This window comes from Thalassophryne amazonica, chromosome 5, assembly GCF_902500255.1.
Source record: "Thalassophryne amazonica chromosome 5, fThaAma1.1, whole genome shotgun sequence".
In the NCBI taxonomy this organism is placed as follows: Eukaryota; Metazoa; Chordata; class Actinopteri; order Batrachoidiformes; family Batrachoididae; genus Thalassophryne; species Thalassophryne amazonica.
In genome coordinates, this window is record NC_047107.1 from 133,770,325 (window position 1) to 133,786,308 (window position 15,984).

The window sequence follows — 15,984 nt, forward strand, 5'->3', positions numbered from 1 at the left end:
TCCTAGGGTTTGTAAGAGTAGAATGGGAGGCAGAGCCTTCAGCTTTCAGGCTCCTCTCCTGTGGAACCAGCTCCCAATTCAGATCAGGGAGACAGACACCCTCTCTACTTTTAAGATTAGGCTTAAAACTTTCCTTTTTGCTAAAGCTTATAGTTAGGGCTGGATCAGGTGACCCTGAACCATCCCTTAGTTATGCTGCTATAGACGTAGACTGCTGGGGGGTTCCCCATGATGCACTGTTTGCTCTGTATGCACCACTCTGCATTTAATCATTAGTGATTGATCTCTGCTCCCCTCCACAGCATGTCTTTTTCCTGGTTCTCTCCCTCAGCCCCAACCAGTCCCAGCAGAAGACTGCCCCTCCCTGAGCCTGGTTCTGCTGGAGGTTTCTTCCTGTTAAAAGGGAGTTTTTCCTTCCCACTGTAGCCAAGTGCTTGCTCACAGGGGGTCGTTTGACCGTTGGGGTTTTACATAATTATTGTATGGCCTTGCCTTACAATATAAAGCGCCTTGGGGCAACTGTTTGTTGTGATTTGGCGCTATATAAAAAAAATTGATTGATTGATTGATTGATTGATGTCTGAAAGGAAATGCTTTGGACAAAAATTACAGTTTTTTTTTATTTTTATTTATGTCCAGAGATCAAGGATCCAGTGACCAATTTAAAATGTTGACGTAGAAAACCTGTAAAGTCTACTTTTAGTACACAGAAAATTCAAAAGCGTTATCGATAAGGGAATCGATAATGGCATCGATATCAATAAAATGTTATCGATACCATCCCTAGTCGGGACCCAGGACAAGTTACCACTGGATTCATGATCCGGTACACATTTATAGTCTAATATTCAGTGATTTAAAAGTGTTCAAACATTTATCTTGTGTGTGTGTGTGTGTGTGTGTGTGTGTGTTCAAGCAAACAGAAGTCTGTATCTTGCAAAGTCTTGTTTTTCTTTAACTCAGTTATTGAGGAGAATGAGAAGAAAATCTTGATGAACAGACAGAACTGTTGACATGATGTAAGGACAGATGTCAAAGGTCACATTTAGTTTGAATGTGATTAAAACAGTTTCAGGTAGAAGAATTGCCTCCGAATTCATCATTTTCATCATTTGGTTGTCATGGAAACATCTATTTGAAGACACATTCAGAGAAAGTGAGATGGGGGAGGGAGAGGTGTCAGAGCCTGAATGTTCCAGAATCCTGCTAAGAGCCATCTGGCACACAGATGGATGAACAGAAATGCACAAACACAGAAACAGGCTTCTTGGGAAGTTTGCACCTGAGTGTCAGCTCCTTCACACCTGAGGCCAGAACCTGGTGAGCCAGTCCATGTGGGTTGGATTTGCTTTCTATAAATGGGTCTGGTCACATGACCACAGTTTGTTGACCTGGTCAGTGACACATTCTGCCGACTCCACCACCTGACCAGCTGCCATTTTGGACAATTAGTGACTCATTGTCGAACCTTCAGGTCGTTTGTAACCTGTCTGTCTGGAACAGAGTCAGTAAGTAGGTCAGAGTCAACTTCAGGCTGGAAAAGAGAACTGCTTCCACATTTCAAAATACGTTGGAATCACATGCCTCAGATGTTAAAAATTTCTCTTAGATGTTTTTCTGATAGTTCAGGGTTCCAAAAACCCGCGTATGCCAAAGTCAGCAGCACCACGGACAGTTCCAGCCCCTCCCACGGACTTGTTCACGCGCCAAAAGATGACGTCATCACAGCGTCGTGTTTCCACACAGGCAGAAGAGAAGGAAGAGAAGGAGAGCAGAATCCCTCCATCATCTCCTGGAGGCTCTTCTTGCTTTTTCATGCGTTTCAGAGGGACACAAGACGTTCAGATGGAGTCCGAGGAAAACCTGCTGAGAGTTTTTCTGCTGCTGCTTCTGACGGGAATCACTCAGGTTTTTTCTTCTTTCTTCTTTTCTGGTTGCATCAATAACTCAAGATATATTTTTAAAAGAGAAACGTAACAAAATACAGTCACGTGAGTAACAATAAGCGTCGTTTTCCAAATTCTTGATATAAGAAGTAAATAAATCAGTTAATAAAAATGTAAAATTATTAAAAACGAAAAAAACAAAAGTCATCAAAGGAAACAGAATTAAAGACGAAAATGTTTGTAATTATATGGCAATTTATCAATATAACCACCAGTAAAAATTACAATAAAATAAAATCCACAAGTTACAGAAAACAGACAAAGAATGTGCTTTGAAACAGTCAACTAAAGGTGACTAATTTCAGCAGGCAGATAATTCCATGATTTACGCAAGTTTAAAGTAGATCCATGGATATTTGCCATCCTGACATTTTTAGATTGTTGAAAACTGCAAATAATAATATCATTTGTGCTTTAAAGCAGTTTTGGTGCCCTCTACCTCAACACTGAAGCTCATCAGATCTTGAAAATTTTGGTGATTATTACCTGAGGCCAACATATCCGGTTGGTTCAGGCGTTTGGTTGTTTTCTTGTTTGTGATATAGTTTTTAGATATTTTAGAATTTACATGGCATTTGTTTACCATGTGTGTCTGTTAAATTGTTTGTTCACGTCTTGTGGTATAGTTTTTAATGTCAACAGCGCGCTTGAGCTTCTTGCACCTTTTTTTCCAATGTGGTTTCTGTCACTGCAAATGGCCAATAAACTGAACTGAACTGAACTTAAGCTCTGACGTAACGCATCACGTGATAAATCTGTTTACAATTAAAGTCGTATGATCCTCTTAAGGATCTACAGTTTAAGTTTACTTTATGTTTACAGTGTGTGCAAACCTCTGTCCCTCTGTGTGCAGCGGTTTAAGTACAGCCTGATCAGAGCGTCTCAGTGCAGTTCTCAATGTTAATGACAGCGCGCCTTTTTTGTTTGGACCCGGAAGTTGAAAATCACATGATGCGTTACACTTAACAACCAGATGGCCATCGGGTATTACAAAGACCTCGCAGCCGCCCGTCCATCCATCTGTCTGTCCGTGTACAGCATAGGTTCCTGGCCTTTCTGTGTGGAGTTTGCATGTTCTCCCCGTGTCTGTGTGGGTTTGCTCCCACAGTCAAAAACCTGCTTATTTAGGTTTGCTCCTTTCTCTACCCCTGAGCAAGGCAGTGTCTTTACAACAGATTTAAGGTCTTTACATCTGGAGTCAGGCGCTGGACGGTGGCTGCACACTGCCCCTAGTGGTTGGATTGTGTCTGATAGGGTTAGGGTTACGGACAGTTAAATGCAGAGGACAAGTTTCGTTGTAGGTATGTACAATGGCAGTAAAGGTTCTGTTCTAAGCCCAGTTCTGTTACTGCCATGGTCTTGAAATTCACAGGGAACATTCTTGGGACACAGACCTTGGACAAGTTCGAAGATGGGTAACCTTGACCCTTGGTAAGAGGTATTTTAAGAGGTTAAAAACTCACATTCTGTACCTAATTTTATGGCATGATCTCACGGACATTAGCGTGGTGACATCACTTCCACAAAGTTAGTTAGCTGCTAACTTTGCTTCATTTTTGATTAGAAATAATCTTTTCTCTTTAAATAATTTAAAGAAATAATCTTCTCACTTTTCTCATATATTATGTAAAAGCTAGCAAGAATAAACACTTCTAAAAGAGAAAACACAGTTTTGTGACCTGATAACACCTCTGGAAGGATTTACAAACCATTCAGCATGCGTTAGCATGGTGACATCACATGCTGCTAGCTAGGTGGAAACTCTGTTTCGTTTGTGTGTCTAAAACTGAAAACACTGTTTTTGGAACCTAATAACACCTCTGAATTGATTTACAAAAGAATTTGTGGACATGTGTGATTGGTTGATAGAGGGACTTCATTGAACATGTCTTCAGTCTTCATTTTTAGGGTTTTGTTTTTTTTTTAATTACGATTAGTTTTCTACTTCTGTGGTAACTAGGCCCGCTACTGTCACCATTAGCTTACCTGGATTTCATCCCTCTCCGTCAAGCAAGTTTAAAGGCTAACCTGGCCTACATGTCAATGCAGCCACAAGCCCCGAGCTCTCTTTAGCTGGGAGTGGTTCCACCTCTATATCCTTTCACTAAGGTACTTATATCATGTCACCATATACATTTCAGCACACTTGAACTTTTTCTTGTTCTTTTTAATATATTATATTTGTGAGAAAAATGGAGCCGTGAGGTAGGTATTAGTTATACCTAACAGCTAATGTTAGCTTATCTAGCCGGCTGCAGCACCATTTATCATAGCTAACAATATAGTAGGTTCTGTTCTGTTTGGGAAGCTAATGTTAATTCACACTTTTGTTTACATTTGTTGTTATATGTATTTGTCAATACCGTAATTGTAGGGTTAAACTACACTATTGTACTTTATACACTAGTTACTGGCTTTGTTTATCCTTGTTGGCTTGCAAGGTACGGTTGGCTTATTAACGGCTAATTTAACGGTAGCTCATCTAGCTATAGTTAGCTTATTTTCGTGATTTACATTTTATTTTACATGGTGTAGATTTTTAATTATACTTCAGTTTATGGGTTCTTTAATAGATATCAACATATAGTATCTAAGTTTAGGGTTTCCATGAGATAGCAAATAGAATGTGTATTTTGTCTTTCTATAGTAAGTTAGCAGGGTGATCTTTGGATCGATATCTAAAACATATTACATCATAGCTTCTGTTTTTATAATAAAATAACCATATTTATAGCTTAGGTTTCTAGCTATAATTTTACTACTAGTCTACAGAGTAGGTATACATTTAATACAGTCTTCTCCTTTATGAATGTTTAGGTTTTAGAAGCTAACTCCTGTATTATGTAGTAACTATATTTCTTGTATATGTTGTTTATTACCTTATTGTGTAAATATCACTTATATACATGATGTCCATTTTCTTGAGCTGCTTGGGTGGGTCAGGAGAGTTTCCATGGGATGACAAAAGCTTTTCAACCTACCATTCCTGGTTCTCAAGGCCAGGCACCTAAGTGGCTCTACTCTACTCTATTCTACTCTTCTATTCTACTTTTTTTTTTTTAGATATTTACATATACCTTTGTATACACTTGTAGAGTTTTACCTTAGAATTGGAATGTATTGAAGACATAGAATTAAACAACTGAAAATTATAAAGAACACAAGGCCCATATGGCCGAGTGTATTTTAGCATGTGTAATTTTTTGCAATAGAAAGGAAATTTTCCGATTTAAGAGGCCCTGCGGTCTGACCTTCAACCTTATTGTGGACAAGGAGGATACAGAGATGGAGACAGAGGCTGGAGGGACAGTGTGAAAAAGGATTAAAAAAGACAGTTGTGTGAATGCATCCAACCATTTTGATATCTTTGGCACGATGTTGCCATGACACTTGTTTCACCTGTACACTGACCAATGCATGATCCAGCATGCCGGTGCCTCACTGTTGAGGACCTCAGTGGCTGGGTAAGGTCCAGGAGCCTCCATATCATGTGGCTGCAGGAAATCTGTTTCTGTAATCTGCAGTACCTTCAAAGCAAAATGAACTTGCAACTCGTGAGAAATAACCCTAATCAGGTTTAGCAGTGATAATTAAATTACTTTCCATAAATTCAGCAAACTGGTGAAAACATAGTTTTGATGATCAAGTCAGTTTTTCAGAACATAAATAAAAGGAAACTGACACCAAATAAAAATAAATCTCCCGTATGAATAACATTTAGTGTAAATATGCTCTAAACTGAGATTCCCTCTCTGCATCTGTGTGTCTTCAGGTGGGCCCAGTGGACCTGGAGGAGGGCTGGCAGGTCTTCAGTTCAGCTCAGGACTCTGAAGGCCGGTGTATCTGCACAGTTGTGGCTCCTCAGCAGACAGTCTGCTCCAGAGATGCTCGAACCAAACAGCTCAAACAGCTGCTTGAGAAGGTCTGTAACTGAGATCACTACTACAGACAGAACTACTGACAATGTAATTGACAGTAATGTTACTGTAGTGTTTGCTGTTTTGTTGCATTTGAAGTCACAGGTGTAAAGGATTGGGGTGTTTATGGAAGAAATTCTGTTGTTAAATTTAGTTTTTATCAGCTGAAGTTTTTATCCAAGGTTAAACCTGTTAGAACTGGCCTCATCTTTCTGTGTGGAGTTTGCGTGTTCTCCCTGTGTTTGTGTGGGTTCCTTCCGGGTGCTCCGGCTTCCTTCCACATCCAAAGACATGCAGGTTAGGTGGATTAGAAAGTTTAAATTGTCCATAGGTGTGAATGTCTTTGTTTGTCTGTATGTGACCCTGTGATAGACTAGTGTCCTGTCCAGGGTGTACCCCACTTCTCGCCCTATGACTGCTGAGATGGGCTCCAGCCCCCATGACCCTTAATTGGGGTAAACCGGTATAGAAAGTGGATGGATGGATGAACTGGTCTTGATCCATTTTCATGTTTTATTATTTGCTTTTAAATCTCTTGATGCATCAGCAACAGCCTATAAATCAGATGTACTGAAGCCATATCTATGTTCCATGGAGGTTGTTGTGGTCTGTTGTCTGTGGACCAACTGCTCTTAGTCATCCCTAAAAAAATGACTAGTAACCAGCGGCGAGTGAGCTTTTAGGTGTCATAGTTCCCTCCCTCTCTCTGCAAGGTTGGCCCATGTTTTAAAACCTGTTTAAAAATGCGTTTTTAGACTTCCGGTTGGTGGCTCTAATGGAGTAGACGTGTGGTTATTTCGCTCTGGCAAATAACTAAAACTACTTTTTTCATTGAGCCCCTACAAGCCTGTCTTGGCATCTGCTCCTTCGGGAATATTGACGCTTTTCATTTTCCCCAGCTGTGGCCGAAACTTCTGTCAAAATGCCGCCTAAGAGTCAAAAGTCTGTCGACAAGGAAGAGGGTAGCACTGTTAGCGCTAGCTTGTCGGTGGAAGCTATCTCCGCGTTGCTCGATAAACTCCGTGAATCTTTGCCTGCTGATTTCAAGGCATCATTAACTGGATTAGAGAATAAGTTTGACCAGTACAAACTGCTGGTGGATGACCACGACCAGCGCATATCGTCCTTGGAACTCTCATCTGACGACGTTAGCCAGCGCGTTAGCAAGCTGGAAGACGCCATCGTGTTGCTCCGGGACGACAACACCAAACTTAAAGCCAAAGTTATAGAACTGGAGGACAGAGGAAGACGCTCAAACGTGCACATCCTGGGGCTGGCGGAGGCCACAGAGTCAGGACGTCCTTCAGAATTTTATGCACGTCTGCTTCAGGATGTATATGGAAAAGACGCGCTGCCATCCCCACCGGAGATTGACAGAGCCCACCGCATAGGCGCAGCCAGACCGGGTCCAGGTGTGTGGCCACGGCCAGTGATCCTCCGCCTACACCGCTACCAAGTCAAAGACCTACTGATCAGAGAAGCCCGATGCAGGGGTACATTTGACTACCATGGCCAGAAGATTCGTATTGTGGAGGACTACAGTGCTGAAGTTATGTCCCAAAGAGCGCAGTACAGAGACGTGATGGCGGAGCTTTACAAACGTGGTATGAAGCCTGCTCTACTCTACCCAGCTCGTCTCCGCCTGACGCTGCCCAGCAGGAGCAAGAAATGGATCAACACGGTGGAGGAAGCACAAAAACTTATCAATGAGCACCCCCTACCGACCGTTCGGACCTAATGCTACATAGATGGAGAGACTGAACTGTTCTTGGATCAGACCTGGACTTCATAACAGTGGGTAAAATACAGTAAGAACTGTCACCATCCAGCTTACATATTTTTCTATCCACAAATGTATATAAGTTGCGGTTTCTTTTTGTACAATGATTATATTTGGCCAGTTTAATATTTCCTGCTAAATGCCTTGTTTAATACGGTTATTTGAGCATTTTGTACTGCAAACGTCACCCTGTTTCATCTGTTGGTAATATCAATTGTTCTCAGTTATGCTCATTTTTGATATGTTCACGTTCATAAAAGGGGCAGCTATTTTGATTTCAATTCCCTTCTATATGACGGAGCTATAGCTCGAATGTCAGGCTTCTACTGGAGGACGGGTTTTTTGAAGTTTTCTGTTTTAAGAGCTTGCTGCTTTTTTGTTTAATAATAGGGGGGGAGTGGGTGGGTACCTGTCAACACTATTTTGTAAAAACGGGGAAAAACGCTGGTCATTTTACCTATTATAGGTCACCAAGTTGCTGTAAACAGTTACGTATCTACCAATTAAAAAATGCACCATGATGAATGGGTTAGACATTGTGAGTTGGAACGTAAAGGGCTTAAACCACCCTGTCAAGAGAAAGAAAGTCTTTTCTCACATTAAGCACCTAAAATCCAAAATACTATTCTTACAAGAAACCCATGTCTGCACTTCAGATTTAAATAGATTACTGCGTTGGCCTGGGCAGTCCTTTCATTCCACATTTCAGGCCAAAGCCAGGGGCGTTTCTATTTTCATCTCACATGATTTATCATTTGAAGTGCACAATGTTTCATCAGACCCAAATGGTCGATATGTAATGGTCACAGGTAAATTATTTAATATGTTAGCGGTCTTACTTAATGTATACACTCCAAATACAGACGATGCAGACTTTTTCAAGCGTTTGTTTTCATCTCTGCCAGACTTGAATACATACCATCTTATCCTTGGTGCTGACTTAAACTGTTGGCTGGACCCAGCTCTCGATAGGTCCTCATGTACTCCCAGCACAGCGGGCAGGTCGGCCTGTCTTATAAATAATTTTCTCTCTGACTTTAGTGTCTATGATGTTTGACGATTTCTACACCCGAAAGACAAAGAATTTTCCTTTTTTTCTCAAGTGCACCATCCAAACATTGCCCATTTTTATTCCACTTACTTTTTTCCAACAGTTGGACTCAATCATAACCTCTTACATTTGGCAGGGCAAACAACCTCGCTTAAGTAAAATTCACCTTCAAAAATCTAAACATCAGGGGGGTCTTGCCCTTCCCAATTTTCGTTTTTATTACTGGGCAGCCCACCTGAGATGTCTGATACATTGGTCCCACTGTTATGACCGGCTGGACTGTCCTGATTGGGTCTCATTAAAGCTCTTCTCACAGAGCATCTCTCCTTTGGCCTCAGCTGGTTCAGCCTTGCCTTTACCCCCCACCACTCTATTTATTAATCCAGTGATTAAACACACTTTGAAGATTTGGGGACAATTTCGAAAACATTTTGGCATGGACACCTTTTCACTTTCTGTTATTGATGTGGGTTTTCGGCAATGGCACCATGAGGGGGTTAAACGTTTTAAAGATTTGTTAGTGGATGGTACCATGGCATCATTTGCACAGCTGAAGGAGAAATTTAACCTTAAAAATTTAGATTTTTTTTTTTGTTATCTTCACCAGTTGATAAATTCAAAAATGCATGGGAGAAAGACCTGGGTCACGCTGTGTCAGATGATGCCTGGGCCTCTGCACTTAAACTTGTGTACTCTTCTTCCTTTTGTGCTAGGCATCATCTGATTCAATTCAAGGTGGTGCACAGAGCGCACATCTCCAGGGCCAGGTTGTCTACGATGTATCCCGAAGTCAGTCCTCTGTGCATTCGATGTAATTTGACTGAGGCCACCCTTTGTCACATGTTTTGGTCCTGCTCATGCCTTCAGGTCTTCTGGACGAACATTTTTAACACTTTGTCCCAGGCATTCAATATTAATTTGGAACAAAACTCTGTACTCGAACTTTTTGGTGTTTTGGAAAATCAGCCACATGTGAGTGCTAGGAAAAAACAATCTTTGGCCTTCGCATTACTTATAGCACGTAGAGCCATTCTCTTCAAGTGGAAAGATCCTAACCCTCCTCTGCACTCACAGTGGCTACAGGATGTCATGTCCTGTCTAAAACTAGAAAAATTAAGGTTTTCATTGAAACAGAATCTCAGTGGATTTGAGAACACATGGAGACGTTTTATGCAATTGTATCCAGCTCTTTGAAATTATTTATTTATTTATTTTTATGGTCGCATTTGTGTATCTATGGCACATGTTAATATCCTATCTTGGTGGTGACAGGTTGGGAGGGTGGGTGGGATTACTTTAATATTTTGCTTTTTTGTGTGTGTGTGTGTGTGTGTTTTGTTCTGTATTGTTTTTTTTTTGTTTTTTTTTTTTTAAACTTCACATTACTTACTGTACATGTGACCTTGAACTGGTGGGACATTCTGCACAAACATTTGACTCTTTAGAATTATCTCTAAATGTCACTGCCAGCTCTTAACATTCTATGTATGTCTTGAAAAATAACAATAAATACATTCTGATAAAAAAAAAAAAAGCGTTTTTACTCCTTGGTTTTTAATTTCATGTTCGCGGTGTGTTCTTTTGAAATGTGCCTCTCATTGTTTTTTTTTTTGTATTTTATTTATTGTTGTTTTTATTAATGCAACTGGTCAGTTCTTGGAAGCTAAGCAGTGTGGGTCCTGGTTAGTACTTGGATGGTCATAGGTGTCAACCTGACTAAAGAAAAGGCAAAGAGGGTGCAGGTTGCTTTGTAACCTCCAACTTCACCAGGTGATTTCATTGATGAACTCATCCCATCTTGTTACGGTTTGGGTTCGGGGTTAGAGCGACCCGGGATTTAATCTGGACCCAAATGCAAGGAAGCATCTGAAGACTTATTCACAATTAACCCAAAATAACCAAATTATATAATCAGGCGATCTCTTGAGTGAAGGACACGGCCCGCTTCAGGCGGTGGAACCAGGAAGCCACAGCGAAGACTGGACCAGAGAGGAGCCGGCACCAGGTGGCCGCAACACAGCTGAGTTTCTGAGGAGGAGGAGAGGCTGAGGTGAGTCCAAAGCACTTTGCAACACAGACAGTTATTTTAGGAGTGTTCAAGGTCAGATTAACGGGCCTTTCACAGTGAACACGTCGGAAGCATCAAATGCGTCAAAAATCGGTCTAAAAAGCATTATTTTCAATGAGACGCATTGCTTTTTAGATGCGCCAGAAGCGTCGCGTCAAAAGCTGAGCTAAAGCGACACTTCTGACGGGAGCGTACATTGCCGCTTGTCAGCAGGCTGACACAGTCCAAGTTCAATCCAATCCAACTTTCGACGCTCTGAGCTGTGACGTAGCTTCACGCTGTCCAATAGGAACGACGTGTCGGGCCAAAACAGGGAAGACTAGTGGCAGAAACCACTGATCTGTACAAAACAAATGTGTCACAGGACTGCTCATTTATAGAGCAGTTTTCTGAAGAAAAATCCTTGGAAATGTTTTTTGTTGTTGTTTGTTACCTCAAAATTTCTGATTACTGTTAAAAAAAAAGTTTAGAACACTTGTAATTAAAATAGCTAAATAAATCAATAAATGGTTCTTTAGAAACCTTTCATCTGTAAATTAAAACCACTTGTTATTTCAGATTAGATAATTTCTTGTTTAACATAAGGAACCTCGGACATTTATTTTTAGACAAATTAACATGGAAATTTGTACATTTTTTTTAAGTCTGGTAGATTATTTATATCTCATTTCAACCATAAAAACACACTGTAAATAAATACAAATGTTTATTATAAATGCAAGAGGAAGTAATTTAACAATGACTGCAGTGTGATTGTAAAGTAGGATTTCTGTGACATAAACCTCATGATGAATTTTTTAATGGTCATTTCAACTTGTAATTACATCAAAATATGTAATTGCCTTTAATGTTGTTATCAGGACAGAGTCATTTCTAAAATATGAATTTGAGCACAATAAGTGGAGAGCTTCTACCTGTGCAAATGTCTTTGGACTTTGATTTGTGGACATTTTTAATGATCCGTTCATTTATTTTTAAAATATAAAATGAAACAGCTTTTTAAAAAATAATAAAATAGTTGCTGTTGAAAGAGCCTTTTATTTAGAAGCAGGTGATGTTCTGCTGGATTCTCGGGACCAGATGAAGGTCTCTTCTGCAGCTTTGACCTCTGGTGGTGGTGTGAAGACACTTTTGTCCTATTTTGAAGAGCAGAGATGTTTTCTTTCGACTGGACTTTGGTGTTCAGCTCATCAATGGAAGTTTGGTTGTCTGCACAGCAAATGTTCCTGATTGGGACAAATAAAAATATTTCTTTAAATATAAAGAAACACTAAACAGTTTATACATAAAAAAAAAAGGGGGGGAAAAAACGATGGAAAAAATGCCCGAAAAAATAAGTTATTTAAAGTTGAGCTTTTGTGGTGTCTGAAAAAAGCTGTAGCTTTATTTGGTAAAAATAAAAAAGACTGAACCATTTACAAATTAAAGCGTTCACTCAGATCAACTGTGCTAAAAGGCTACGCTAACGTTAGCTGATCATTAAACCTTAACAGCAGTTCAGTAAACCTCACGTTTTATTTTTATTTTAGTCTCACCTTGATAAAGTTTGCCTCCGTTGGTCAAACTGGGACTTCACATATATCCAAAAAGTGGGAGATTTCGGACTGAGTGGGTTTGTTCCATCACCCCGGCTGCCTGCCTCGCTCTGCCCAGTGATGATGCCTGAAGGCCGGCTTCTCTGTGCGGGTCGGCCTGCTGTCGCGGTTCGATCGATATCCCACCAAGTCGTCAGTCCTCCTCGGTCGGCGTCACTCTGAAAAGTAGCTGGAAAAAAGCTTCTCCCAGCAGGGTGATGGAGAATCGTTCTACTGCTGGTTTTTAAAGCTTTTTTGTGGTTCAGGCGACGCAAATTCAAGATGGTGATCGCTGAACTTTTTTCAGGTTGTGGAAACAGCCAGAGTGTGACGTAGCAATCTCTGCCCCCTTGCCGCTTCCGAAGCGAAGCGTCTGACGTCATGCGTCGGACGCGTTAAAGCGTTACTATGCATTGCGTGAAGCTTCCAACGTGTTCAATGTGAAAGGCCCTTAACACAGCAAAATACTTCCAGGCTGAGTTTAGGATCAGAAACTTCACAGGCAGGTGCAGAGCAGAGAAAGTTCCAGATGCAAGCTGCAGGTGGAAGCTGATCAAGCAAATTGGCATAGAAGCTCAAATATGGAGGACCCAGGGAACGCCAAAGTTGCAGGCTCTATTGCGGGAGATAGAGAACCTGGATTACCTCAGGAAGTATGCTGTCTGATGGCTGAACAGAAGCAGATGGTTGTTCGGTAGGTTCGTAGAGAGATCATTCACTCCACCATCAGTCATCAATCAGTGAATCAATCCTCCTCATCAATAAATCATCAGCATCAAAATCAAAACCAAAAAAGTCTCTGGCCCCGATCAGGATGCATCACCAGTTTTTAAATACAGCAGCTCCTGATCAGGTGGAAACGAGCTGCAGGTGAGGTCTCAAGGTGCTCAGCTCTGCTTGCGCGCCACCTGGTGGAAATAAAGAAAACACAAGCCAGACGAACAGCCCAGACGGTGACACTCCTGCTTTTAATCCGGGAAATCACCTGCCCTCTCTTTGCACTTTCTGGAGTCAGGTTGACACCTATGGATGTGCGACCTCTTTGGAACACCAGGGGCTGTGTGTTTCTCCAGGTGAAACGGGAGTTGTGTCAGGAAGGGCATCCGGCATAAAACCTGTGCCAAATACTGATGCAGATACAGCTGTATCTGCTGTGGCAACCCCAAACAAATGGGAGCAGCCAAAAGGACAACAGCATTTGCAAGACAAACACCCAAAACAAAAGAGGAACAAATTTGTCCGAATTATGGATATCGGCTGATTACCGGCTTGCCAATTATCTGCCCAGCTGACTGTGTAACACGATTTTTGTTCCTGGCAAGTAAGTGTCTTTTTCCAACTACATTTTTTGCAAAACAATAGAAAAATTCAATTTTTCATGCAAAAACATTTTTTGTTTTTTTTTTGAGCTGCACATCAATTTTATCCCCTCAAAACTGCTATTTTTGACAATTTTCTGACTTTCACAATAAAACTAAAATACGGAACATAACTGCAGCAAGGTTTATTTTCAAACATTTGAAAATAATTTTACTAAGTTAACAATGAACATTTTTCCTTGATTTGTGAATTTGCAACGAATCACTTTCCCTGATCAGACCCCAGATGTTGTCCCCCATCATGATTTCATTGTAAGATCCCTGATGTCTGTGTTCAAAGTCCTTTATGTCTTGGTGGAAGCGCTCCCCATGTTCTTCTGATATGCCCCCATGTTGTCCTTGAAGTTGTCAAGGTGAGCATCCAGAATGTGGACCTTCAGTGACATCCTACAGCCCATTTGGCCATAGTTTCTCACCAAAGTCTCAACCAGTTCCACATAGTTCTCAGCCTTGTGGTTGCCCAGAAACCCATGGACAACATCAACAAAACTTTTCCATGCCTCCTGTTCCTTTGCTGTCAGTTTCTTTGGAAATTCAGGGCACTCTGATTTTCTTGACTTGTTATGAAAATGAAAACAATGAAAACAAACTGTATCTGTAATGTCACAGTCCACCTCACTGTTCTCCCCATCCTCTGATTCACTGCTTTCTTCTTCTGATGGTTGTTTTCTTTCTGGAGGTGAAGGTACAGGAAGCTCAGCACTATGTGGCTCTGGTGCAATGGAAGATGGAATGTCAGGATAAGGAATAGCAGGTGCATTCTTCCCACTTCAGTGTTTGGAAAGATCCACCATGCAGACGTAGCAGTTGGTTGAGTGGTCAGTGGGTTCACGCCATATCCTTGCAACATCAAACTTCATTGCTCTCTTTTCCCCTCTGTACCATCCTGCAAAAAGAGTGAAAATATTTGTTTAATGACTGACCATTCAATATTTGCAATACAAGATTTTGTTTTTTTCAACAAAACATAACTTTCTCACCTTCAAGTGTTTTCTTGCAATATTCACAAGCTAAGAGAGGTGCCCAGTTCTTATCTTGGTCTCCAGCTGGCATTCCAAAATAAGCTTTGTAGGCTTCACACATTTTGCTGGATGATGTCACAGAAAACTTGTTTGCTCTTTTCTTGATGATCTGGCCACAGATGTAGCAGAATTTATCTGGAGAATGATTGCAGCCTCTTGATGCCATCTCTCTTCTTCTGGTGTATCTTCTCAGGTAGTCCGAGCTTGACTGAATGCTGGCCTATGAACCCCTGTTTAAATATTTGTCATGTAACACCCCAGAACTTTCTCAGTCTTTCATGATGGCATTCTGGAATCTTCTTGATCTCTCAAGAATATTCCTGAACTTGTTTGTCAACCATTATGGAAAATTAAAGAAGATTCTAGAAAATTCTTCACTGTTCTACACTGTTCTACAGATTTCTGGTATTTTCTAGCAAGTTCCATGAGATTCTTGTGGGTTTTGGATGGATGGATAGCTTTATTATCATTGTCATTACAGCAGCGAGATTGCCACACTCACATTCCACAGACAAACAGCAATTAATCCACAATTATTACTTGTTTACCGTAATAATGGCACACATCAGAATTAGGACAACACATATACATTTGACATTGTTTATGTGCACTAAACTTGAAACAGTTTGTTTTCCAAATTGAGGCGATGTGATTGTGTGGTAGCCGCTGCAACTGGACAACTGGAGTCATGCCGCCTGCCAGCTTGGGAAGAACGGGGGCCTGCCGCTGGGGGGGGGGGGGGGGGGGTGCAGGAAGAGAGGTAAAAGGACAAGTCCATGTGTAAGTCGGTTATTGTCTTTGTGGGTTGAGATAAGAATGGAGCCGAATAATCTCACCAAGGCCTGAATAAATTCCTCTGGAGGTAAACAGTCAGGCAGTTTGTCCTTAAGGCTAGATAAGCCTGGAGTGTTGTAGCTGAGCAGTGAAAAACACTTTTAACAGTTCCACTTGAACAACCAAATCCCAATTATGATTTAAGAATATTACCAATTATCAATCATTCAATCAATCAATTTTTTTTATATAGCGCCAAATCACAACAAACAGTTGCCCCAAGGCGCTTTATATTGTAAGGCAAGGCCATACAATAATTATGTAAAACCCCAACGGTCAAAACGACCCCCTGTGAGCAAGCACTTGGCTACAGTGGGAAGGAAAAACTCCCTTTTAACAGGAAGAAACCTCCAGCAGAACCAGGCTCAGGGAGGGGCAGTCTTCTGCTGGGACTAATGTCAATTATGAATTAA

General features: G+C 41.0%; 1 protein-coding gene across 1 annotated transcript in view; it reads left to right on the forward strand.

Moving 5' to 3' along the window:
- The first annotated feature begins 1,682 nt into the window (after positions 1 to 1,682).
- Positions 1,683 to 15,984, forward strand: part of LOC117511388 (noelin-like) — a 112,593-nt gene continuing 98,291 nt past the window's right edge. Inside the window, exons 1-2 of the mRNA XM_034171437.1 lie at positions 1,683 to 1,908; positions 5,719 to 5,868. Coding sequence (XP_034027328.1) covers positions 1,714 to 1,908; positions 5,719 to 5,868 — 345 coding nt within the window. The 5' untranslated portion in view covers positions 1,683 to 1,713. The remainder of the gene's footprint in view (positions 1,909 to 5,718; positions 5,869 to 15,984) is intronic.